The following is a 26,421-nucleotide window of genomic DNA, read 5'->3' on the forward strand; positions in this document are numbered from 1 at the left end:
AAGGCTTTGGCATAGTCAATAAAGCAGAAATAGATGTTTTTCTGGAACTCTCTTGCTTTTTTGCAGATGTTGGCAATTTGATCTCTGGTTGGTTCCTCTGCCTTTTCTAAAACCAGTTGAACATCTGGAAGTTCACAGTTCATGTATTGCTGAAGCTTGACTTGGGGAATTTTTAGCATTACTTTACTAGTGTGTGAGATGAGTGCAATTGTGTAGTAGTTTGAGCATTCTTTGGCATTGCCTTTCTTTGGGATTGGAATGAAAACGGACCTTTTCCAGTCCTGTGGCCACTGCTGAGTTTTCCAAATTTGCTGGCATATTGAGTGCAGCACTTTCACAGTATCATCTTTTAGGACTTGAAATAGCTCAACTGGAATTCCATCACCTCCACTAGCTTTGTTCGTAGTGATACTTCCTAAGACCCACTTGGCTTCACATTTCAGGATGTCTGGCTCTAGGTGAGTGTGAATGATCACACCATCATGATTATCTGGCTTGTGAAGGTCTTTTTTGTACAGTTCTTCTGTGTATTCTTGCCACCTCTTAATATCTTCTGCTTCTGTTAGGTCCATACCATTTCTGTCCTTTATTGAGCCCAACTTTGCATGAAATGTTCCCTTGGTGTCTCTAATTTTTTTAAAGAGATATCTAGTCTTTTCCATTCTATTGTTTTCCTTAATTTTTTGGCATTGATCACTGAAGAAGGCTTTCTTATCTCTCCTTGCTATTCTTTGGAACTCTGCATTCAAATGAGTATATCTTTCCTTTTCTCCTTTGCTTTTCACGTCTCTTCCTTTCACAACTATTTGTAAGGCCTCCTCAGACAGCCATTTTGCTTTTTTTCATTCAGGATTGTCTATTTCTTCCTAATTCAGTCTTATTTTTTAATATAAACATATTTATTTTAATTGGAGGCTAATTACAACATTGTATTGGTTTTGCCATACATCAACATGAATCCACCATGGGTGTACACGTGTTCCCCATCCTGAATCCCCCTCCTACGTCCCTCCCCATACCATGCCTCTGGGTCATCCCAGTGTACCAGCCCCGAGCATCAAAGACTGTTTCTGGAAATTTGGTCAGTTAAGTGGATTTGGGTTTTTTCTTTAGATTATTTCAGACATTTGAAGTAGGCCTGTATTGATATAAAGTTTTCTCTTAGAACTGTGTTTACTGTGTTCCATCAGTTTTGGAAAGTTTTGTTTTTATTCTCATTTGTCTTCTGGTAATTTCTGATTTACTCTTGATATCTTTTTTGAACCTATTGAGAGGGTAACAGGCAGGAAGGCCAGGAGTCTCCAAGTGGAGGAAATAGCCTGCAAGTGTCAGACATTTTTGTCTCTCTTAAGTGGCAGGAGGAAACAAACTAGCAATATTTTTTTCTTCTCTATACAAATTTAAAAGGAGGTTTCTCTTAACATACTGTGTTGCCATAATGACACCTGATTTCACCTGAAGTTAACTATTCTCAAACGTTGAGATAACCAATGCATTTTTCTTATGGAAATGTTTGTCTTAAGCTATTTAATGTACAATGCATTTATCCCAAACTCTGTCTTCAAGTCAATTCCGCCTAATGGCTCAGAACCTACTTGACAAACCAGAATATTATACTCAGATATTGTTCCCCTAACCTATGTAAACAAAATTATTTGTGTGATCATCTTCCCTTCTACAAGATTCAAGTTAATTATTTTATGGCCCGGGATGAGTCATCTAGTGTCAAGATTATCCCAAAATGCATCTTATGGATGAGGGGCCTTGTGCCATTCAGAGTTAAGACATTCCTTTCTTTCATTAACAGACTGTTAGTGACTATGTAACATCCAGCTGAAGACTAGTAGGGGGGGTAGTCTTTCTGCTCCTTTCTGATGCCTATGTCAGAAGCTTTCTCTATCTCGTTTATACTTTAATAAAACTTTATTACACAAAAGCTCTGAGTGATCAAGCCTCATCTCTGGCCCCGTGTTGAAATCTTCTCCTCCAGAGGCCAAAAATCCTGGCATCTTTGTGTCGTTCAACAACCTTTCACTATCATATTTTAGTAGTGTGTTGGTTAATCTCTGTGTGTTTGTGTCTTTGTATATTTATATCTGAGGTAAGTCTCTTGCAGGAAACATAGTGAAAGAAGTCGTTTTTTTTTTTTAATCCAGTTAGATGCTGAAACAGAAACCCTGTTCGTCAGGCCCAAGCTGATTCTCTTTCTTCTAAGCGTGTGTTGTTCCTCTCCACACAGTGGGTCCATTTCCCCAGAGGAAGAAGACCTCTGAATCAGTTGGGAACCATGGGCAGACAGGGGTCTGATGCTCTGCCTATGTGGGTGCCAATGGCTGTGCTGTCGCAGCCTCAAGTGCAAGTTCCCATTGTCCTTCGCAGTTGAAGACTACTTCCTGTCTTTGCAACCCCCACCCTGTTATGGAGCTGCTCTTTACCACTTGCAGGAGCTCACAGGGACCCTAAGCATTGGTTGAGAAGTGAGCTGTTGCGGAAGAGCTCTGTCCCAGAACCAGGTTGTTCTGTGTCCCTTGGTGAAGTCTTCTCTCTGGTTGTAGGCTCCCTAGATCCAATGCAGCGATATGACATGGATTGAGTTGGGCAGAAGCATTTGCTGTGTTCAGGCTGGGCACATGAGTAGGTGGTAGGTGGTCATGGGAAACTCTGCATCCACTAGAGCAGACCCCTCTGTCTTGTCTGGGTGGAAAGTCCCTTGTGTCTCTAAACTTTCCCCATCCTCTGTCACTCCTGCGCTGTTGTGAAACTGCTCCTCAGGGTAGGCAGTTCTTTGCTGTAACATCAGGGAATGAACTGTAGTGAAATAGCTGTCATATGATCTCCGGGCTTCTTCTGGGGGGTTGCTTGAATCAACACCAACAGTGGCTGCCACTGCTCCACCCAGGCTCTGCCCTGGCTGTGGGTTATCTCTGTGTCCCTCCGTCAACTCTTCCCTCACAGTGACTGCTCCAGATCCAGTGCCATGGAGGGAGGAGGACTGGTGTGTTCATTCCACTGGAGCTGGGGTGTGTGGTGAGTTGGTTGTGGTAAAAGAGCAGCTACTTGAGTAGACCTCTGTCTTCCCTGCCTCATGGACTAGTCAATGTGTGCTCCTCATGAGCATAGTCCTACCTTCCTATAGCTCTTCTTCTCGTCCCAGCCCTTCTCCCACCAGACAATGTGGCTTGTATCAAACACACAGGACCCTAGGACTTGGGTACATGATCTGTGGCTCAGACTACTCACTCACCAACGCATCCATTTCTCTGAGTTGTCAGCCATGGGTACAGCTCCTGGCTCGATTGCTCAAGGATAGATCATATATTGGAACCCAAAACAAACCTCAACACATTTATGTAGAAATCACATATATCCTATATTCCACTCACAATGGTATGAAATGAAGAAGCCATCTTTGAGAAGAGAACTAGAGAAGTGAGAGGGGAGTTTACAGCAATATGGGCCCACCTAAAGAAAGAAGGAAAATCTCAAATAACATTCTAGCCATACACCTGAGGAAACTAGAAAAGAGAAACAAACAAAGCCCAAAGTCAGGAGAATGAAGGAAATGATAAAATTAATGTGGAAATAAACTAAACAGAGACTAAAAAGACAGTATAAAAGATCAATCAGGGAGTTCCCTGGTGTTGCAGTTGCCAAGTCCACTGGGACTCCATGCTCCCAATGCAGGAGACCTGGGTTTGATCTATGGTCCAGGATCTCGATAGTACATGCGACAACTAAGACTTTGCCACAACTAAGGATACCGAGTGCCACAACCAAGGCATAGTGCACCCAGATACAAAATAAATATTTTTAAAAGGTCAGTCAAACTAAGAACTGGTTCTTTGAAAAGGTAAACAAAATTGAGAAACCTTCAATTAGACTCACTTTTAAAAAAGAGAGGGAGAAAGTTCTGATCAATAAATTATGAAACAAGAAGAGCAATAATTACACAAGAATACAAATAATTGTGACAATATTGTGAACATCTATTTATGCCAACACACTTGGACAGACCAGAAGAAATGGATCCATTCTTAGAATCATACAACCTTCCAAGACTGAATCATGAAATGGAAAACCTGACTAGACTGATCACTCATCCAGTGCTTGAAATAGTAATAGAAAACTTCCCCAAACAAAAGTTCAGGACCAGATGGCTTCACAGGTGAATTCTACCAAGCATTCAAAGAGTTAATACTGATGCTTCCCAAGCACTTCCAAACAAAACAAAACAAAACAAAACAAAAACAAAAAAACCAAAACAAAACAACAAAACTGAAGAGTAGAGAATGCTTTTTACCTCCTTTTATGAGGCCAACATCACTCTGATACCAAAAGCACAAAATGGCAATATGTAGAAAGAAAATTACAGGCCAGAATCTCTCATAAACATAGATGCAAAAACCCTCCACAAAATATTAGAAAATTGCATGCAACAATAACGTTGAAAGACTCCTATGGACCCACATTCAGCTTGGTAACATCTACTTGTAGGAAGGAGGAGCTGGAAATGAAGGACGTGGCAGAGGACCCATTCATTATCTCCACAATTTGTCATCTAAGCATAGCTTCCCTGGTAGCTCAGCTGGTAAAGAATCCACCTGCAATGCAGGAAACCCCAGTATATTTCCTGGGTCAGGAAGATCAGCTGGAGAAGAGAGAGGCTACCCACTCCAGTATTCTGGGGCTTCCCTGGTGACTCAGATGATAAAGAATCTGCCTGCAATGCAGGAGACCTGGATTCGATCCCTGGGTTGGGGAGATCCCCTGGAAAAGGGAAGCCTACCCAATCCAGTATTCTGGCCTGGAGAATTCCATGGAGAGAGGAGCCTGGCAGTTTACAGTCCATGGGGGCCTTAAAGAGTTGGCTACGACTGGGCGACTTTCACTTCACTTCATATCTGACAGATTCAGGTTTTAAAAATTTATTTTACTGATATATAATGTTGATTTACAGTATGGTGTTAATGTCTGCTGTACTGCAAAGTGATTTAGTGACATTTTTTTCATATACTTTCCCACCATGGCTTATCACAAGATATTAACTATAGTTCCATGTGCTATGCAGTAGGACATTGTTCTTGATGCATTCTGTATTTAAGAGTTTTCATCTACTGATCTCAAACTCCCAACCCATCCTTCCCCCACCTTCCCCCTTGGGAACCACAATTCTGTTTTCTATGTCTGTGAGTCTGTTGTTTTTCGTAGATAAGTTCGTTTGTGTCATGTTTTCGCTCGCTCAGTTGCTTCAGTCACGTTCAACCCTTCAGACTGCAGCCTAGCAGATTTCTCTGTCCATGAGGATTCTCCAGGCAAGAATACTGGAGTGGGTTGCCATGCACTACTCAGGGAATCTTCCTGACCCAAGTAGTGGATCAGACTTGGATGGAACCCACGTCTCTTTATGTCTCCTTCATTGGCAGGAGGGTTCTTTACCCCTAGCACCACCTGGGAGGCCCCAATATTTTAGTTTCCATACATAAATGATATCACGTGGTATTTGTTGTTCTCTTTCTGGCTTACTCCCCTTAGTATGATCATCTCTAACTCTATCCATGTTGCTGCAAATGGCATTATTTCATTCTTTTTATGGCTGAGTTGTATTCCATTGTATACATACATGACATAGTATTTAATCAGTCAGGGTTACTTTCTAATTTCAGCTCAAGGGAAAAATATCTTGCTTAATTACAATACCCTCAAAACTGTTTTAAAAGCACATACAGTAAAGGAGGAAAGCTAAAATTTTGAGGAAACAACACTCAACAGCATTCTGCCTCTTCCTTCACAATATCAGCCATAGGATGTGAACTCACAGGGTCAGGACGGAGAGGCCGTTTACTGGTGTCCAGTGATGCAGGGGTTGGGGAGTGATGTCAGCTCATCGTGTTCAATGTCTGCTGTGTTATTCAATATTTGCTATACCTCAAAGAAATTCTATGGCTCTCTATTGATATGATGAAAGCACATTTATGTGTTCTGGTATTTCTGAAACATACCATTTAAAATGCAGATATATGAGTCTTTAAACCCTTTAAGCTTTACTGTTACCAATCAACAGTATGTGGACCTCGAACTTCCAGAATTTCAAGCTGGATTTAGAAAAGGCAGAGGAACCGGAGATCAAATTGCCAACATCCATTGGATCATCGAGAAAGCAAGAGAGTTCCAGAAAAACATCTACTTCTGCTTTATTGACTATGCCAAAACCTTTGACTGTGTGGATCACAACAAACTGGAAATTCTTAAAGAATAGGAATACCAGACCACCTGACCTGCCTCCTGAGAAGTCCATAGAATGGGAATACCAGACCACCTGGCTTGCCTCCTGAGAAATTTGTATGCAGGTCAAGAAGAAACAGTGAGAACTGGACATGGAACCACAGACTGGTTCAAAATCGAGAAAGGTGTATGTCAAGGTTGTTTATTGTCACCCTGCTTGTTTAACTTAAATGCAGAGTACATCATGCAAAATGCTGGACTGGATGAAGCACAAGCTGGAATCAAGGTTGCAGGGAGAAATATCAATAACCTCAGATATGCAGATGACACCACCCTTATGGCAGAAAGCGAAGAAGAACTAAAGAGCCTCTTGATGAAAGTGAAAGAGGAGAGTGAAAAAGTTGGCTTAAAGCTCGACATTTAAAAAACGAAGATCCTGGCATCTGGTCCCATCCCTTCATGGCAAATAGATGGGGAAACAATGGAAACAGTGGCTGACTTTATTTTTGGGGGCTCCAAAATCACTGCAGATGGTGATTGCAGCCATGAAATTAAGTGATGCTTGCTCCTTGGAGGTAAAGTTATGACCAACCTAGACAGCATATTCAAAAGCAGAGACATTACTTTGCCAACAAAGGTCTGTCTAGTCAAGGCTATGTTTTTTCCAGTAGTCATGTATGGATGTGAGAGTTGGACTGTAAAAAAAGCTGAGCACTGCAGAATTGATGGTTTTGAGCTGTGGCATTGGAGAACACTCTTGAGACTCCCTTAGATTTCAAGGAGATCCAACCAGTCCATCCTATGGGAAATCAGTCCTGAATATTCATTGGAAGGACTGATGCTGGCTGAAACCCCAATATTTTGGCACACAACGAGAAGAACGGACTCATTTGAAAAGACCATTATGCTGGGAAGGATTGAAGGCTGGAGGAGAAGGGGACAACAGAGGATGAGATGGTTGGATGGCATCACCGACTCTATGGACATGAGTTTGAGGAAGCTCCAGGAGTTGGTGATGGACAGGGAAGCTTGCCATGCTGCAATCCATGGGGTCACAAAGAGTCAGACAAAAGATAAGACCACTAAAAATTGTGAGGGCATATCCCCTTATACTAGCTTCTTCCTCGTAAGAAACCGTCACAGGAGGTAAAGATTGCTCATAATGTTGAGAACATATTGATAATTATATAAATAATAAACAGTTCTCCTCTCATGGATGTGACATCATCTGGGTAGTCATGTTATATTACATAGCAAGTGGATTTTTCAGGTCCATTAAGTTTACTAAAGAGTTGATTCAGGATAGGGAATTTCCCCCAATTATCTGTGTGCCCAATGTAATTAGTTCAGTTCAGTTGCTCAGTCACGTCCAACTCTTTGTGACCCCACGACTGCAGCATGCTGGGCTTCCCTGTCCAGCACCAACTGCCGGAGCTAGCTCAAACTCATGCCCATCAGGTCGGTGATGCCATCCAAGCATCTCATCTTGTCCTCTCCTTCTCCTGCCTTCAATCCTTCACAGCATCAGGGTCTTTTCCAATGAGTCCAATCTTCCCATCAGGTGACCAAAGTATTGGTGCTTCAGCTTCAGCATGAGTCCTTCCAGTGAATATTCAGGACTGATTTCCATTAGCACTGACTGGTCTGATCTCTGTGCAGTTCAAGGAATTCTCAAGAGTCTTCTCCAACACCACACTTCAAAAGCATCAATTCTTCTGTGCTCTGCTTTCTTTATGGTCCAACTCTCACATCCATACATCACTACAGGAAAAACCATAGCTTTGACTAGATGGACCTTTGTCAGCAAAGTAATGTCTCTGCTTTTTAATCTGCTATCTTGTTGATCATAATTTTCTTCAAAGGATCAAGCATCTTTTAATTTCATGGCTGCATGTCCATCTGCAGTGATTTTGGAGCCCAAGGAAATAAATTCTGTCACTGTTTCCATTGTTTCCCCATCTATTTGACATGAAGTAGTGGGACCAGATGCCATGATCTTTGTGTTTTGAATCTTAAGTTTTAAGCCAGTTTTTTCACTCTCCTCTTTCACATTCATCCAGAGGTTCTATAGTTCTAGAGTTCTTCACTTTCTGCCATAAGGATGGTGTCATCTGCATATCTAAAGTTACTGACATTTCTCCTGGCAATTGCTTCATCCAACCTGGCATTTCGTATGCTGTATTCTGCATATAAGTTAAGTAAGCAGGGTGACAATATACAGCCTTGACGTACTCCTTTCCCAATTTGGAGCCAGTCCATGGTTCCATGTCCATTCTAACAGTTGCTTCTTCACTTGCATGCAGATTTCACAGGAGGCAGGTCAAGTGGTCTGGTACTCTCATCTCTTGAAGAATTTTCCACAGTTGATTGTGATCCACACAGTCAAAGGCTTTGTTGTATCCAATAAAGCAGAAGTAGATGTTTTTCTGGAACTCTCTTGCTTTTTGATGATCCAGCGGATGTTGGTAGTTTGATCTCTGGTTCCTCTGTCTTTTGTAAATCCAGCTTGTACATCTGGAAGTTCTTGGTTCACATACTATTGAAGCCTGGCTTGGAGAATTTTGAGCATTACTTTGCTAGCGTGTGAGATGAGTGCAATTGTGTGGTAGTTTGAGCATTCTTTGGCATTGCCTTTCTTTGGGATTGGAATGAAAACGGATCTCTTCCAGTTCTGTGGCCACTGCTGAGTTTTCCAAATTTGCTGGTGTATTAAGTGCGGCACGTTCACAGCATCATCTTTTAGGACTTGAAATAGCTCATCTGGAATTCCATCACCTCCACTAGCTTTGTTCGTCGTGATGCCTCCTAAGGCCCATTTGACTTCAGACTCCAGGATGTCTGTTCTAGGTGAGTGTGAATGAGCACACGATCCTGGTTATCTGGGTCATGAGATTGTTTTGTATAGTCTTCTGTGTCTTCTCGCCACCTCTTCTTAATATCTTCTGCTTCTGTTAGGTCCCTACCATTTCTGTCCTTTATTGTGCCCATCTCTGCATGAAATGTTCCCTTGGTATCTCCAATTTTCTTGAAGAGATATCTGATCTTTCTCATTCTATTGGTTTCCTCTCTTTCTTTGCATTGATCACTGAGGGAGGCTTTCTTATCTCTCCTTGTTATTCCCTGGACGTCTGTATTCAGATGGGTGTATCTTTCCTTTTCTCCTTTTCCTTTATTGTGTCTTTTTCTCTCAGCTAATTGTAAGGCCTCCTCAGACAACCATTTCATCTTTTTGCATTTCTTTTTCTTGGGGGTGGTGTTGAACACTGCGTCCTGTACAATGTCAGCAACCTCTGTCCACAGTTCTTCAGGCACTCTGTCTATCAGATCTAGTCACTTGAATCTGTTTGTCACTTCCACTGTGTAATTGTAAGGGATTTGATTGAGGTCATACATGAATGGTCTAGTGGTTTTCCCTACTTTCTTCAATTTCAGTCTGCATTTGGCAATAAGGAGTTCATGATATGAGCCACAGTCAGCTCCTGGTCTTGTTTTTGCTGACTGTTTAGAGCCTCTCCATCTTTGGCTGCAAAGAATATAATCAATCTGATTTTGGTGTTGACCATCTGGTGATTTCCATCTGGTGTAGCGTTGTCCCTTGTGGCTTGAAATAGGGTGTTTGCTATGACCAGTGCATTGTCTTGGCAACATTCTGTTAGCTTTTGCCCTGCTTCATTTTGTACTCCAAGGCCAAACTTGCCTGTTACTCCAGGTATCTCTTGATTTCCTACTTTTGTATTCCAGTCCCCTATGATAAAAAGGACGTCTTTTTTTGGTGTTACTTCTAGAAGGTCTTGTAGGTCTTCATAGAAGCGTTCAACTTCAGCTTCTTCAGCATTGCTGGTTGGGGCATCGATCTGTATTACTCTGATATTGAATGCTTTGCTTTGGAAATGAACAGAGATCATTCTGTCATTTTTGAGATTACAGCCAAATCCTGCCTTTCGGACTCTTTTTTTAACTATGAGGGTTACTCCATTTCTTCTAAGGGATTCTTGCACATAGTAGTACATATAATGGTCATCTGAATTAAATTCACCCGTTCCAGCCCATTTTAGTTCACTGATTCCTAAAATGTCGATGATCACTCCTCCCATCTCCTATTTGACCACTTCCAATGTACCTTGATTCATGGATCTAACATTCCAGGTTCCTATGCAATATTGTTCTTTGCAGCATCGGACTTGACTTCCATCACCGGTCACATTCACAACTGGGCTTTGTTTTCACTTTGGCTCCTTCTCTTCGTTCTTTCTAGAGTTATTTCTGCACTCCTCTCCGGTAGCTGGACAGCCTCATGTAAATCCGTGAAGTCAAATCACGCTCTCACACTATACACACACACAAAAAACTCAACTAGGTTCCAAGAGTTAAATAGAAGACATGACACCATAAAGCTGCTGGAAGAGAACATAGGCAAAACTTTCTGCAACATAAATTCCAGGATCACCCTTGGAAGTGCCAGGATCACAAAGATAGACTCTTACAGTTTGTATTACATTTTAGGCCTGCCTTAATAAAATACGACAGCCTGGGAGGTTTAAACGTAGATAGTTTTCACAGTTTTTCACATAGAGAGTTTTTCACAGTTTTGGAGGCTAGAAGTACATGATCAAGTTGTCAGTGTGTTTGCTTTTTTGAAACCTGCTACTTGCATTTCAGATTTTCTCTTAATTTTGCACTGATGCACTGGTTTTTAGTGGCATACTGTTTCATCTCCAGGATGCTCCTGAATTAAGTACTTGATAAAAACATCAAGCCGTCAGATCTAGGTGCTTGTATTTTATAACTATTTTCAAATCCTCTCTCTTTTTTTATTTATTTGTTCTGCACCCAATTCTTATCACAGGGTTCAATAATAATAATAAAGTATATTTTCCTACAAAATTTCCATAATAATTGGCTTTAGATTATGAAAATGAGTCTAGATTGATATAAGTTGTGCCAGTGGGTCCTATAATGAGTTCTTGATGATGTTCCTCCTTTTCCTTTTGTCTCTTTGAATATACTTCCCAGGTATTTTGTCTCATTCCATTTCTTTACCAATACTTTCACTGATGGTTCCATTCAATGGTTGAAGGTGAGGAAAGTACTAGTATTAGGACAGAGATGCATCTCAGGGAAGTGAAGCATCCAGAAGGATTGTGTCCAGATGGTTTTTGTCAGTCCCTAATGTGTGTGATTTCAGCATTTCTTCCTCGTGAGACCATCACCTTCAGGGATCATGGAAAAGAAAATACCTGTCAAGTACAGCCAGTTGTCTCTGAAGGGTGCTAACTAGAAACTTGTAATTGTTTCCAGTAATTAACAGCTGAGAGAAAAGTTTCCAGAAATGTTCTCAGCTCCCAGGCCTGCACTCCCATCGCTGCTGCAGATGAAATGATAATTGCAGTTTTGACAGGAGGGGAGGGGAGGACAGCGTCTCAAAGCCATTTATCAGGATCTGGCTGCCTCCCTCCCACACACATCCTGGGTATAATGACCATCCCACCAAGCCCTTGTCCTGCCAGCTGGAAGGTATGTTCGTTGTACTTTCGTCTGAGCAGCAGAGTCTGTGAGAGAAAGGCATATCAAGATTCTGGGTAAGTGATCAGATCAGAATCAGACACCAACACCAATTTGTTGACATTCTAAGAAATCTAGTATGTCAGTTTATGAAAGTCACAAGAATACATGCTTTACAAGTGCTAAATTTTGCCTCTGTGTCTTGTATGTAATGTCAATTGCAAATATTAATTCATTGCTAATTTATTCACAGGGCTCAGACAATAACACACTGGTTCAGTATACGATTGGACAATAATAATTTTGTTTTGTCTTAAACTGTTTTATCACATGCTAGTGTTTTATGCCCTAAGGTTTATTGCCTACATATGATTATTCAAACATTTCTATAATATATGTTATTTCCGTTGTGTTTCTGTCATAGGAACAAAAGAGTCTTTCTGTTGCCATCCTCACAGTGAAGCATTCTCGTCTTCATGACATTGCCTTGTCCTGAGGCAGGTTCCTGCTGTATTCTACTGCCAGCAGTGATGTTCATGTATTAAGATGCTAAGACTCTATTCAGAATACGTGGTAGCATAGAATAAAGCTTTACAAATAAATGGAATCATGTTATATGAAAATTACAAAATACCACAGGTCTACAATCAATAGTTGTGAAATCAAAATCAAATACAGATCTGGTTTATTATATGCTTGCAACTAACTAGCTGTTTTCATGGCTGGTGATCAGTGCACTCTTTTTTGTTTTGTCTTTGACCATGCATCAAAGTTCATGGAATCTTAGATCCTGGACCAGGGATTGAACCTGGACCCTCTGAAGTGGAAGGCAGAGTCTTAATCATTTAAGCACCTGGGAAGTTCCTCGAACCACTGTCTTGAGTAGCCCAATGGGATTCAGTCCTCACTCTGCATTAAGAAGCAGATTTGACAAATACTTAACCTGTCTGGGTATAGGTTACACTCCTCTGTATAACCAAGATCCCTTCAGTTCCTGGCTAATAAATTTGTGAAGAAGAAGAAGAAGTGATCACATGAGTATCTCCAGTGATTAACTTTACATATTAGTTCTCTTTAAATGTTATACATGGAACCCTTTAAAGGCTGCTGGTAACAGAAAACACAAGAAGCAAATATTTCCAAGTGGGAACTATTGTTAAGTGGAGAATATTGGATTAGAGTTGACACTATGCATGTAGCCCACGCCTCATATTCCCACGCAGGACATTCTAACTCACAAGTACCAGTGACTGTGAACTGAGAGGATGGCCAGCAGCTTTTTCATAATAGGCATGATCATCTTAACACAGACCGTGATTGGAATCCTGGGGAATTTATCACTCCTTTGCAGTTATATCATCCTTCATGTCATGGGTAACAGGTTAAGGTCCACAGATTTGATCCTTAAGCACCTGATTGTAGCCAACTCCTTGGTCCTCCTCTGTAAAGGGGTCCCCCAGACAATGACAGTGTTTGGGTGGAAGCATATCCGTAGTGATTTTGGCTGCAAACTTCTCTTCTTTCTGCACAGAGTGGGGAGGGGAGTGTCCATCGGTAGCATCTGCCTCTTGAGTGTCTTTCAGGTGATCACAATCAGTCCCTGGAACTCCAGGTGGGCAGTGCTGAAAGTAACAGCTCCCAAGTATGTGGTTCTCTCTCTTTTCCTGTGTTGGATCCTGCAAATGTTGGTAAATGTAATTTTTCCTTTCCATATAACTGGCAAATTGAGTGACAAAAACATCACAAAGGAAAAAGATTTTGGCTACTGTTCTTCTATTCTCACTGACAAAACCAAAGACGCCTTGTATGCAGCATTGCTATCACTCCCTGATGTTTTATGTTTGGGGCTCACACTCTGGGCCAGCAGCTCCATGGTTCTCATCCTGTACAAACATAAGCAGCAAGTCCAGCACATTCGTAGGACCGACGCCTCCTCCAGGTCCTCCCCTGAGTCCAGAGCTACTAAAACCATCCTTCTCCTGGGGAGCACCTTTGTCTACTTTTATATTGTTTCCTCCATCTTTCAAGTACTTTTGGCTCTTTTTGATCAACCCAGCCGTTTCCTTGTGGACATCTCTGTAATCATTGCAGCGTGCTTCCCTACTGTCAGCCCCTTTCTGCTCATGAGCCATTACTCCAGTGTACAAAGGCTCTACTTTGCCTGGATAAGGAATGCAAAGTCCTTACTATTATGAGAAAAGTGTGAATTTTATTTATTTCTATAATGAGCCATTGCCAGTTCATTTATTCACCCTCAGAATCCTAATTTAAATTTTGAATCTCAATATTATACCAGACATGCCAAGCATCTTCTTCAATATAAGACCAATTGAAATATATTGTCATGAAATGTGAATATATCAATTAAGTTTTCTTGTAGAAAAGGAGTTCAGATTTATGCAATAAACAACAGGTCTTAAAATAATCTGCATATTATGAAGTGTTAAAATGTGGTACTTTCAGTCTAACAAAACGAATTTCCCAGAAATGAAGTAGGTATGGAATTATAGATAAAAGTATACATGAAGATGGATCAGTGTGTACAGTAGTCAGAAATAAAATGGAAGAAATTAATGTCCTCACAGAGTAAAGAATACCCTGGTTAGCACTCGAAGGTAAAATCAGGTAAGAGTTTGGGAGCCAGTTACAAGTTTATAGTTAACATTGTTAAGGGAAATGGCAGTATTTATTAGTCATGCAGGGAGATTAGCACATTAAAATATTTTCATGTAGAAATGAGCAGTTTGAAGTGAAGGACAATAAAAAACACACCGAAAGAAAAATATATTTCAGCAGATTTAAAAAACTGAAATATATTTGACATATAACATTGTGTAAATTTAAAGTGTAAGATTTGGTAATTCGTTACACATAAATATTGTAATATGACTACAATTCAGTTCAGTTCAGTTCAGTCGCTCAGTTGTGTCCAACTCTTTGAGACTCCATGAATTGCAGCACACCAGGCCTCCCTGTTCATCACCAACTCCCGGAGTTCAGCACGCCAGGCCTCCCTGTCCATCACCTACTCCTGGAGTTCACTCAAACTCACATCCATCAAGTCGGTGATGCCATCCAGCCATCTCATCCTCTGTCGTCCCCTTTTCCTCCTGCCTCTAATCCCTCCCAGCATCAGAGTCTTTTCCAATGAGTCAACTCTTTGAATGAGATGGCCAAAGTACTGGAGTTTCACCTTCAGTATCATTCCTTCCAAAGAACACCCAGGACTGATCTCCTTTAGAATGGACTGGTTGGATCTCCTTGCAGTCCAAGGGACTCTCAAGAGTCTTCTCCAACACCATAGTTCAAAAGCATCAATTCTTTGGCGCTCAGCTTTCTTCACAGTCCAACTCTCAAATCCATACATGACCACTGGAAAAACCATAGCCTTGACTAGACGGACCTTTGTTGGCAAAGTAATGTCTCTGCTTTTGAATATGCTATCTAGGTTGGTCATAACTTTCCTTCCAAGGAGTAAGTGTCTTTTAATGTCATGGCTGCAATCACCATCTGCAGTGATTTTGGAGCCCAAAAAATTAAAGTCTAACACTGTTTGCACTGTTTCCCCATCTATTTCCCATGAAGTGATGGGACTGGATGCCATGATCTTCGTTTTCTGAATGTTGAGCTGTAAGCCAACTTTTTCACTCTCCTCTTTCACTTTCATCAAGAGGCTTTTTAGTTCCTCTTCACTTTCTGCCATAAGGGTGGTGTCATCTGCATATCTGAGGTTATTGATATTTCTCCCAGCAATCTTGATTCCAGCTTGTGCTTCTTCCAGTCCAGCGTTTCTCGTGATGTACTGTGCATATAAGTTAAACAAGCAGGGTGACAATATACAGCCTTGACGTACTCCTTTTCCCATTAGTGCTCCTCAAATCTGTCACATCGTTAAATCTGAGAAATGTCTGACTAATTGTCTTGGCAAAGAGGAGCCTAGAGAGAGGTGACTACAACGTGAGATTTGGTATTTGGATCAGTTCTTGGAAAAGAAAATGGATATAAAGGAAAAATTGAGAAAATCCAAATAAAGTGTTGACTTTAGTTAACACAACTTCATCACTATTGGTTTGTTAATTATGGCAACTTTGTACACCGAATAGAGGATTTACACATGTATACCTGTGGCGGATTAATTTCGATATTTGGCAAAACTAATACAATTTTGTAAAGTTTAAAAATAAAATAAAATTAAAAAAAAAAGAGTCAATGCATTGAGTGTGGGATACATGCGAACTCTGTAGAGTTTTGCCATTCTTGTAAATAAAAAGTTGTTCTAAAATAAAATCCTTCTAAAGAACATGACTAGAATTCCCAATACATAATTGAGGTAACTGCACAGTCTTTTTTCCTGAGCCTTCCCTTGGAATAAATACCAAGAGGGTAAGAGTCCCTGCTTGATTTTCAGCAATCTCAGCTAAAGGGTGGGAGGAGGTAAGGGTCTCCTTCAGAGCACACATAGAAGCCTTGGGTCCTTTATATGGTGCTTGAATGGGCTATTCTAATCCCTGAGATCAACCTTTTCACTCACCTCTTAGTCTAGCAACATTAGGAGCATACAGCCAATGTTAATACATTCATTAGTTTCTCCCAAATGTTAAAAAATATTGTAAAGAGAGTCACCCAGATACTTACTTCTTCTAACAGGCAGATGTGTTGGGAGTCTGTACTGCAGAATCAGGACATGGACTATCTGTGTTCTCTTTACTGCTGGAAATAAGCTCATTAGTGTCTTTACTTCTAATTAGATTAGAAATCCATTTTCCAAAAACAGGAACTGATGAAAAACTCTCCGTTAAATTCCATTTCCCTAGAATTACTCCTCATAACAATGGAATCATGGCATTATTTGAAATTCACAGTCCAGGTTCGATGCACGATACTGGATGCTTGGGGCTGGTGCACTGGGACGACCCAGAGGGATGGTATGGGGAGGGAGGAGGGAGGAGGGTTCAGGATGGGGAACACATGTATACCTGTGGTGGATTCATTTTGATATTTGGCAAAACTAATACAATTATGTAAAGTTTAAAAATAAAATAAAATTTAAAAAAATAATAAAAAAAAGGAAATCTTGTATATTGTACATTGTAATTGTATATTGTATATTATATACATTTCCCAGCTGGCTCAATGGGAAAGAATCTGCCTGGCAGTGCAGGAGCTGCAGGAGATGGGGGTTTGATCCCTGGGTCAAGGAAGATCCCCTGGAGAAGGAAACAGCAATCCACTTCAGTATTCTTGCAGCATTTCTCCCATGGACAGATTGGCATATGCAGCAATAAGAATGAGTGCTATACAACTTTATGCTTATCTTAAATTCACAAACAACATAAGGAATATAAGAAGGGTAACACTTAACTGTAAATGCACTTCTTTTTTTTTTAAGATTTTTTGGATATGAACCATTTTTAAAGTCTCTATAGAATATGTTACAGTATCCCTTCTGTTTTATGTTTTGATTTAGGCAGCAAAATTTTAGCTCTCTGACCAGGGATCAAACCTGTACACCCTACGTTGAAAGTCTTAACCACTGGACCACCAGGAAAGTCCTAGGTCGTCTTCTTTTTTTTTTTCCTGATCCCCCCCAGTAGAGGCTTATCAGTTTTGTGCATCTTTTCAAAAAAACAGCTCTTGCTTTCATTGACTTGTCCTATTGGTCTTTTGATGTCTGATTTTAAGATTTTCTCTTTTATCTATATCACTCCCACTCTTTTCTATCTTTGACATTATGTGTAGTTCTTTTTCTAATTTCTTTAGTTGGTAGGTTAGATTGTTTACTTGAGATTTTTCTTGCTTCTTGAGATAGGCTTTTATCCATATCAATTTCCCTCTAGAACTGCTTTTGCTGTGTTTTATAGATTTTGAAATTTTCTGTTTTTATTTTTATTTGCTTCAAGGTAATTCCTCATTTTCTTTTGATTTCACATAGACCTATTGGTTATTAATAGCCTGTTGTTTAGTGCCCAGGTTTGATCCTCTTGAATTAAGTAATTGTCAAAATCACTGAGCCATCATATCTAGGTGATTTTATTTTATGACATATTCTTTTCAACCCCTATCCCTTTTTTTTACTGTTTATATGTTCCACATCCGGTTTTTGTCACAGAGGTTTATGATAATAAATTATATTTTCCTACAAGATTTTCATAATAATTGGCATCGAGTTATGAAAATGAGTCTAAATTGATTTGATTTGTGCCAGTGGTCCATATAATGAGTTTCTAATCATATTCCTCCTATTCCTTTTGTCTCTTTGAATGTACTTTCCAGGTATTTTGTCTCATTCCATTTTTCTACCAGTACTTTTGTTGATGATTTGGTCCAGTGGTTGAAGGTGAGGAAAGTACTAGTTTCAGAGCAGAGACACATCACAAGGAAGTGAAGAATCCAGAGGGACATACATGGCTTATGTCAGTCCCTAACGTGTGGGATTTCAGCATTTCCTGCTTTCCTCCTTGTGAGACCCAGTCATCTTCAGGGATCATGAAAAAAGAAATGCCTCTCAAATATATCCAGTTGTCTCCTAGGGTGCCAACTAGAAACTTGTAATTGCTTCCAGTAATTAACAACTGAGAGAAAAGTTTTCAGAAATGTTCTTGGCTCCCAAGGCTGCACTCCCATCGCTGCTGGTGGTGAAATGATAATTGCAGCTTTGATGGGAGGGGAGGGGAGGGCACAGCATCTCAAACCTACATATCAGGGACCAACTGCCTGCCTCCCCCACACGAACTGGGTATAATGACCATCAGGGAGCCCACTCTCCTGGCAGCAGGAAGGTGTCAGGTAAGGGTGCTCTATTTCAGCCTGAGAGGGCAGGGTCTGTGAAAAAGAGGCAGATCAAGATGCTGAGTGATCATATCAGAAAGGGGCAGTCTTCTGTGTAGTCACTGGATTCAGTGCCAACACTATGCATAAGGTAGTAAAATCCTGAATCATGAGCCGAGATGGCAAAGAGAGATGGGGTCCTCACCCTAAACCAATCCCTGCTGGCTCCTCCTGAAGTTTAATTTAATCCTCACTGACAGTGGCTGTTGTGACTTAGTCCAAGTGATAACAAAACCTGATTTTTTTGAGGTGTTTAAAAATGTAGATATAAAATCAATTTTCTCTTGAGTCTGCCCCAGGGGAATCAGGATGACTAGAGGGGCCACAAGAATAACTCCAGGGTGGTAATAAACAGTATGATGAGTCTGCAAAAATCATGTAATCCTACACAGAAAGTGAATGCAACTGGAAATGGCTTGAAGGGAAATGTTTTCTCTGACTCTGGATATTAATGGAGACAGTAATTGTGTCCTCACTGAAAACATCCGGAGTCCATTGATTATGGTGAGGCTGTCTTCACTCTTCATGTTATGAAATAAGCAGTTAAGGAAACTTCACATAATGCTGAGTTTCAGGCCGCAGCTCTCAGTTGTATATCGTACTGTTTCTGCCCATTTAAAAGGTATTTTAATATGAATCTAAATGCCTCGTACTTTAATTTATAAAATGCATAAGAATAGATCCCTTGCAGGTGCTGATTTGTATATATCGCGGGTATGTTAATATCATTTGAAAAGTATAAATCATCGCATATATTCAATTAACTCTGCTATTAATGAATAGATATATGTATCACTGGAAAATAATAATAATTTACTTTTTCCTTTTGTACTACTTCATCATGTATGACTATTTTATGTCCCAAGTTAATGACTTTATATGGGATTATTTAACAATTTCTGGAGTACTTGCATTATAACTGCTTTTCTGAAATAAAAGAAAAAGACTTCCTGTTTCCATCCTAATTCTGAGCCATCCTCATCTTCATGACACTACCTGGTCCTGGGGCAGGCTCCTCCCATATTCTCCTGGCAGGCAGCAGTGCATGTGCATATACTAAGACACATGAAGCCTCATTTATAATACAAAGTGCTTGTCTTAATAAAAATTATGAAATAGCAGCAGTCAAATATCAAAGAACAAGTTCTGAAAACAAAACTAAATATATATCTGAATTATTATATGAACAGTTAACTAACCTTTTGGCAAAGTTGGGGTTCAATGCACTATCTTTACCAGTCCAGTGGGTTTCAAGTCCTCACTCTGTCCTAAGAGCAGATTTTGACAAATATTCAACCTCTCTGTGCTTACGTCACCCTCCTCTGTATCATTAATGTCACATAAGTACCTGCCTCATAGATTGTTGAAGAATGAAGAAGTGATCATGTGTAGAGCCTACAGCTTTTAATTTTACATAGTAATGCTCTTTAAATATCATATATGCAACTGTTTAAAGCTGCTGGTAACTGAAGAACATAAAGTAAATGTTTCTTAGTGGGAACTAAGGGTAAATGGAGAATACTGGATTTCAGCTGACATGATGTGTGTAACCCACACCTCATGTTCCCATGCAGGACATTCTAACTCACAAGACAAATATCGGTGACTGTGAACCGAGAGGATGGCCAGCATTGATTTGACAATAGGCGTTATCTTCTTAATGCAGATGGTGGTTGGAGTCCTGGGGAATTTCTCACTCCTTTGCCATCATATCATCCTTCACTTCACTGGCTCCAGGTTAAGGTCCACGGATTTGATTCTTAAGCACCTGATTGTGGCCAACTTCTTGGTCCTCCTCTGTAAAGGGGTCCCCCAGACAATGGCAGTGTTTGGGTGGAAGCATATCCGCAGTGATTTTGGCTGCAAACTTCTCTTCTTTCTGCACAGAGTGGGGAGGGGAGTGTCCATCGGAAGCATCTGCCTCTTGAGTGTCTTTCAGGTGATCACGATCAGTCCATGGAACTCCAGGTGTGCAGCGCTGAAAGTTAAAGCTCCTAAGTACATCGTTCCCTCTATTTTCCTGTGTTGGATCCTGCAAATGCTGGTAAATTTCATTTTTCCTCTACATATAAATGGCAAATGGAATGACAAAAACAACACAAACAAGAAGGATTTTGGATACTGTTCTTCTATCCATCATGACAAAATCCAACAGTCATTGTCTGCAGCATTGCTATCACTCCCTGATGTTCTATGTTTGGGGCTCATGCTCTGGGCCAGCAGCTTCATGGTTTTCATCCTGTACAGACATAAGCATCGTGTCCAACACATTCGTAGGACTGATACCCCCACCAAATTCTCCCCTGAGTCCAGAGCTACCAAAACCATCCTTCTCCTGGTGAGCACTTTTGTCTATTTTTATACTCTTTCCTTCATTTTTCAACTCATGATGGCTCTTTTTGATTATCCCAGCTGGTTCCTTGTGAACATCACTGTAATCTTGGCTTTGTGTGTCCCAACTGTCAGTCCCTTTCTGCTCATGAGCTGTGACTCTAATGTACACAGGCTCTATTTTGCCTGGATAAAGAATACAAAGTCCCCTATTATTATGAGAAATGTGTGAATTGGGTGTATTTCTGAAGTGTATGGTTGACCATTCATTAATTCACCTCAATTGTTGTTCAGACATTCAGTCATGTCTGACTCTTTGCAACCCCATGGACTGCAACACGCCAGGCTTCCCTGTCCTTCAACACCTCCTGGAGTTTACTCAGACTCATGTCCATTGAGTCGATGATGTCATCCAACCATCTCTTCCTCTGTCATCCTCTTTTCCTGCTTTAAATATTTCCCAGCCTCAGGGTCTTTTCTAATGAGTCATTTCTTCGCATCAGGTGGCCAAAGTTTTGGAGCTTCAGCACCAGTCCTTCTAATGAATATTCAGGATTGATTTCCTTTAGAATTGACTGGTTGGATCTCCTTGCAGTCCAAGGGACTCTCTAGAGTTTTTCCAACACCACAGTCCAAATTATCAGTTCTTCAGTGGTCAACCTTCCTTATGGCTTCACCTCAGAGATCTAGCTAAAATTTTGAATCTCAAGAGAATAGTAAACATGACATGCTGAACATATTATTCAAAATAAACAATTGTAATAGTATTGTCATGACATATAGTTATCTTGTAAAGAATTATATGGTTGAATTTTTCTAATACTTTCAGAAAATGAGTTCAGAATTTATGTGATAATAAAATCAAGTCTTGAAACAATCTGCATATTATAAGCTATTCAGGTGTGTAGTTTTCAGCCTGCTATAGTACGTTTCCTAGAAGTTATACAGGCATGAACTTATACAGAAAGATATGCATGACTGTGGGTTAGCATGTGCAATAGTCATTAATGAAACAGAACAAGTTAATGTCCTCAGAGAATAAAGAGTGACCTGGTGGGGAGTTGGAATTTAAAATCCATCTCCTTCAGTAGAGACTTTGGCAGTCCTTATGAGTTTACAGATAACATGCCTAGAGAGGTGGTAGTACTTATTAGAAATATGTTGTTTGGAACTGAGATTAAAACATTTAAATACTTTCATGCAGAAATGACCAGATTGAAGTGAAATGTACTTTCCAAAAAGAAACACAAAAACAAAAGAATATTCTAATATTTTTAAAACAATAGATGAACTATGTCAGCTGATTTTTAAAATTAAAATGTATTTGCTTTATAGCATTATGTAAATTTAAAGTGTACAAAATATTGAAATAATTTTATTGTCTTATATGTACATAGCTGCCGAGTTTTCCCAGCACCACTTTTGAAGAAACTATGTTTTCTCCATTATATATTATATATATCTCCATTATATATTATTCCATCCATGTTTGCTTGGTGAGATTTGGTCTGAGTCTATTTTGTACTCATTCATAAAGGAGGTGTGTTAAGGTCTTTATAACAAGCATGGAGTGGGAGGAGAGAAGTTCCTGGGAGGAGAAAATCCTCAAGAGCGAGGTCCACAAGCCCTCAGCAGTAGGGCTTATTTGTCATAGATTAATTGACCAATAGCACGTGGGTTTATTTCTGGCCTCTCTATTCTATTCCAATTATTTATGTGTCTATTTTTGTGCCAGTTTGATACTGTTTTGGTGACTGTAACTCTGTAGTATAGTCTGAAATCAAGGAGCTTGTTTCCTCCATTGTCGTCTTCTTCTTCTTCTTTTTTTTTTTTTTGAAAGCAGATACGTAATACGCTTACCAAATTCCAATGGTGTGACCGAATAGGATGGATATTCTCTTTCCCAAAACAGGAAATCAGAAAGAAGAAGCAACTCACTTGTCCAAGGCAGGTAAAATCCAAGGAGGGTAAATTCTGTCAGACTTTAAAGTTTGAGAAATATCATGTTTGGCTGGATGTTCTGTCTACTGGGCTACCTGTGTACAACCCCACCTTTCAGACACCAGTGGCCATGACCACATGTACAGTGCATACTGTGGTTCATCTAATTCACTATTAGATTAGTTCATCATTCACTAATAAGAGCAGCTGTTGCTTGGTGAAGTAATGGCTGAAGCTGGGGCTAGGAGATATATATATATATATATATATATTTCCTTGAGAATCCTATATTAAATAGTAGAAAAAAGGAAATGCTTTAAATAAGAAGTAAGAAGAACCATAATGATGGGCTATATCAGAGACACACAGAAGTCACCTAAAAGAACAGCCAATCACCAAGTTGGACAATTTGATTTTTTAACAAAGTGGTTTTGGATTATAACTCAAAGTATAAACATTAATGTGTACCAGTGAAAACTGAAATGAAATACAATTGAAGAAATAATGTATTTGAGGAAACATAATTCCTTTTCAGAAAGATTTTACATAATTGTGTTAAAAGTTTATCATGAAAAAAGTGGAAAATAACATCCCATGCTTAAGTGTGGCATAGTGTCTTACTTTCAATGAGTTCACCATGAAAAGGGACAAAAATAACATTTGATGAGCAAATCAGAGGCCTCTGCCTCATCCTGGAGACTTAGGTAAATATCAACAGTGATAAGTCATGTTGGTTGTATGGACCCTTGACATGATGAAATGAAATGAAAATGGCTCTTATACCTCTGCAGTCTTCCTCCCCAAAACACAGAACCCAAGTATAATCATGAAAGAAATGTCACATTCAGTTCAGTTCAGTTCAGTAGCTCAGTCGTGTCCAACTCTTTGCAACCCCATGAATAGCAGCACGCCAGGCCTCCCTGTCCATCACCAACTCCCGGAGTTCACTGAGACTCACGTCCATCGAGTCAGTGATGCCATCCAGCCATCTCATCCTCTGTCGTCCCCTTCTCCTCCTGCCCCCAATCCCTCCCAGCAGCAGAGTCTTTTCCAATGACTCAACTCTTTGCATGAGGTGGCCAAAGTACTGGAGTTTCAGCTTTAGCATCATTCCTTGCAAAGAACACCCAGGGCTGATCTCCTTCAGAATGGACTGGTTGGATCTCCTTGCAGTCCAAGGGACTCTCAGGAGTCTTCTCCAACACCACAGTTCAAAAGCATCAATTCTTTGGCACTCAGCTTTCTTCACAGCCCAACTCTCACATTCATACATGACTACTGGAAAAACCATAGCCTTGACTAGACTGACCTTTGTTGGCAAAGTAATGTCTCTGCTTTTGAATATGCTATCTAGGTTGGTCATAACTTTCCTTCCAAGGAGTAAGTGTCTTTTCATTTCGTGGCTGCAATCACAATCTGCAGTGATTTTGGAGCCCAAAAAATAAAGTCTGACGCTGTTTCCACTGTTTCCCCATCTATTTCCCATGAAGTGATGGGACAGGATGCCATGATCTTCGTTTTCTGAATGTTGAGCTTTAAGCCAACTTTTTCACTCTCCTCTTTCACTTTCATCAAGAGGCTTTTCAGTTCCTCTTCACTTTCTGCCATAAGGGTGGTGTCATCTGCATATCTGAGGTTATTGATATTTCTCCCTGCAATCTTGATTCCAGCTTGTGCTTCTTCCAGCCAAGCTTTTCTCATGATGTACTGTGCATATAAGTTAAATAAGGAGGGTGACAATATACAGCCTTGACGTACTCCTTTTCCTATTTGGAACCAGTCTGTTGTTCCATGTCCAGCTCTAACTGTTGCTTCCTGACCTGCATATAGGTTTCTCAAGAGGCAGGTCAGGTGGTCTGGTATTCCCACCTCTTTCAGAATTTTCCACAGTTTATTGTGATCCACACAGTCAAAGGCTTTGGCATAGTCAATAAAGCAGAAATAGATGTTTTTCTGGAACTCTCTTGCTTTTTCGATGATCCAGCAGATGTTGGCAATTTGGTCTCTGGTTCCTCTGCCTTTTCTAAAACTAGCTTGAACATCTGGAATTTCATGGTTCATGTATTGCTGAAGCCTGGCTTGGAGAATTTTGAGCATTACTTTACTAGCGTGTGAGATGAGTGCAATTGTGTGGTAGTTTGAGCATTCTTTGGCATTGCCTTCCTTTGGGATTGGAATGAAAACTGATCTTTCCCAGTCCTTTGGCCACTGCTGAGTTTTACAAATTTTCTGACATATCGAGTGCAGCACTTCCACAGTATCATCTTTCAGGATTTGAAATAGCTCAACTGGAATGCCATCACCTCCACTAGCTTTGTTCATAGTGATGCTTTCTAAGGCCCACTGGACTTCACATTCCAGGATGTCTGGCTCTAGGTCAGTGATCACACTATCGTGATTATCTTGGTCGTGATAGCTGTGAAAAGAAGAGAAGTGAAAAGCAAAGGAGAAAAGGAAAGATATAAGCATCTGAATGCAGAGTTCCAAAGAATAGCAAGGGGAGAAAAGAAAGCCTTCCTCAGTGATCAATGCAAAGAAATAGAGGAAAACAACAGAATGGGAAAGACTAGAGATCTCTTCAAGAAAATTAGAGATACCAAGGGAACATTTCATGCAAAGATGGGCTCGATAAAGGACAGAAATGGTATGGACCTAACAGAAGCAGAAGATATTAAGAAGAGGTGACAAGAATACACAGAAGAACTGTACAAAAAAGATCTTTCACGACCAAGACATTACCAGATGGTCAACACCGAAATCAGACTGATTATATTCTTTGCAGCCAAAGATGGAGAAGCTCTATACAGTCAGCAAAAACAAGCCTTGGAGCAGACTGTGGCTCAGATCATGAACTCCCTATTGCCAAATTCAGACTTAAATTGAAGAAAGTAGGGAAAACCACTAGACCATTTGGGTATGACCTAAATCAAATCCCTTATGATTATACTGTGGAAGTGAGAAATAGATTTAAGGGACTAGATCTGATAGATAGAGTGCCTGATGAACTATGGAATGAGGTTCGTGACATTGTACAGGAGACAGGGATCAAGACCATCCCCATGGAAAAGAAATGCAAAAAAAAAAATGTCACATTAATCTCAGTTAAAGGTCATTCCAGAAAATACCAGACTAGTGCTTCTCAAATCTGTCACCATCATTAAATCTGAGGAATGTCTGATTAATTGTCACAGCAAAGAGGAGACTAGGGAGTGATGACTACAACGTGACAGTTGGTATCTGGATCAACTCTTGGAAAAGAAAATGGATATAAAAGAGAAACTGAGAAAATATGAATAAAGTATTGACTTTAGTTAGCACAAATTAATTACTATTGGTTCATTAATTAAACAACTTGACACATACAAGATTTCAGAGTTACCAATTGAATGTGGAATATAAGGAGACTCTGTATAGTCTTGCCATTTTTGAAAATCTAAAACTATTCTAAAATAAAATCTTCCTTAAAAAACCCAACTTGACTTATAATTCTTGATACATAATTGTGTGAACCCCACAATTTTTCTCCTGAGTTATCCTTTGTAATACATAACAAGAGGGCACAAATCTCTGCTTGATTTTCAGCAATCTCAGCTAAGG

General features: G+C 40.1%; 2 protein-coding genes across 2 annotated transcripts; both read left to right on the forward strand.

The window, feature by feature from the left end:
* Window positions 1-11,606: 11,606 nt before the first annotated feature.
* On the forward strand, window positions 11,607-14,726 carry LOC102400904 (vomeronasal type-1 receptor 4-like). The gene has a single exon (XM_025270278.3). It carries the CDS (start codon window positions 12,990-12,992, stop codon window positions 13,917-13,919), a length of 930 nt encoding a protein of 309 aa, XP_025126063.3. The 5' UTR covers window positions 11,607-12,989; the 3' UTR covers window positions 13,920-14,726.
* A 5,141-nt stretch (window positions 14,727-19,867) lies between these two features.
* LOC102395456 (vomeronasal type-1 receptor 4-like) lies at window positions 19,868-21,241 on the forward strand. Its single transcript, XM_006065057.4, has one exon. It carries the CDS (start codon window positions 20,174-20,176, stop codon window positions 21,113-21,115), a length of 942 nt encoding a protein of 313 aa, XP_006065119.3. The 5' UTR covers window positions 19,868-20,173; the 3' UTR covers window positions 21,116-21,241.
* Window positions 21,242-26,421: the final 5,180 nt, after the last annotated feature.

This window comes from Bubalus bubalis, chromosome 18, assembly GCF_019923935.1.
Source record: "Bubalus bubalis isolate 160015118507 breed Murrah chromosome 18, NDDB_SH_1, whole genome shotgun sequence".
Classification (NCBI taxonomy): domain Eukaryota; kingdom Metazoa; phylum Chordata; class Mammalia; order Artiodactyla; family Bovidae; genus Bubalus; species Bubalus bubalis.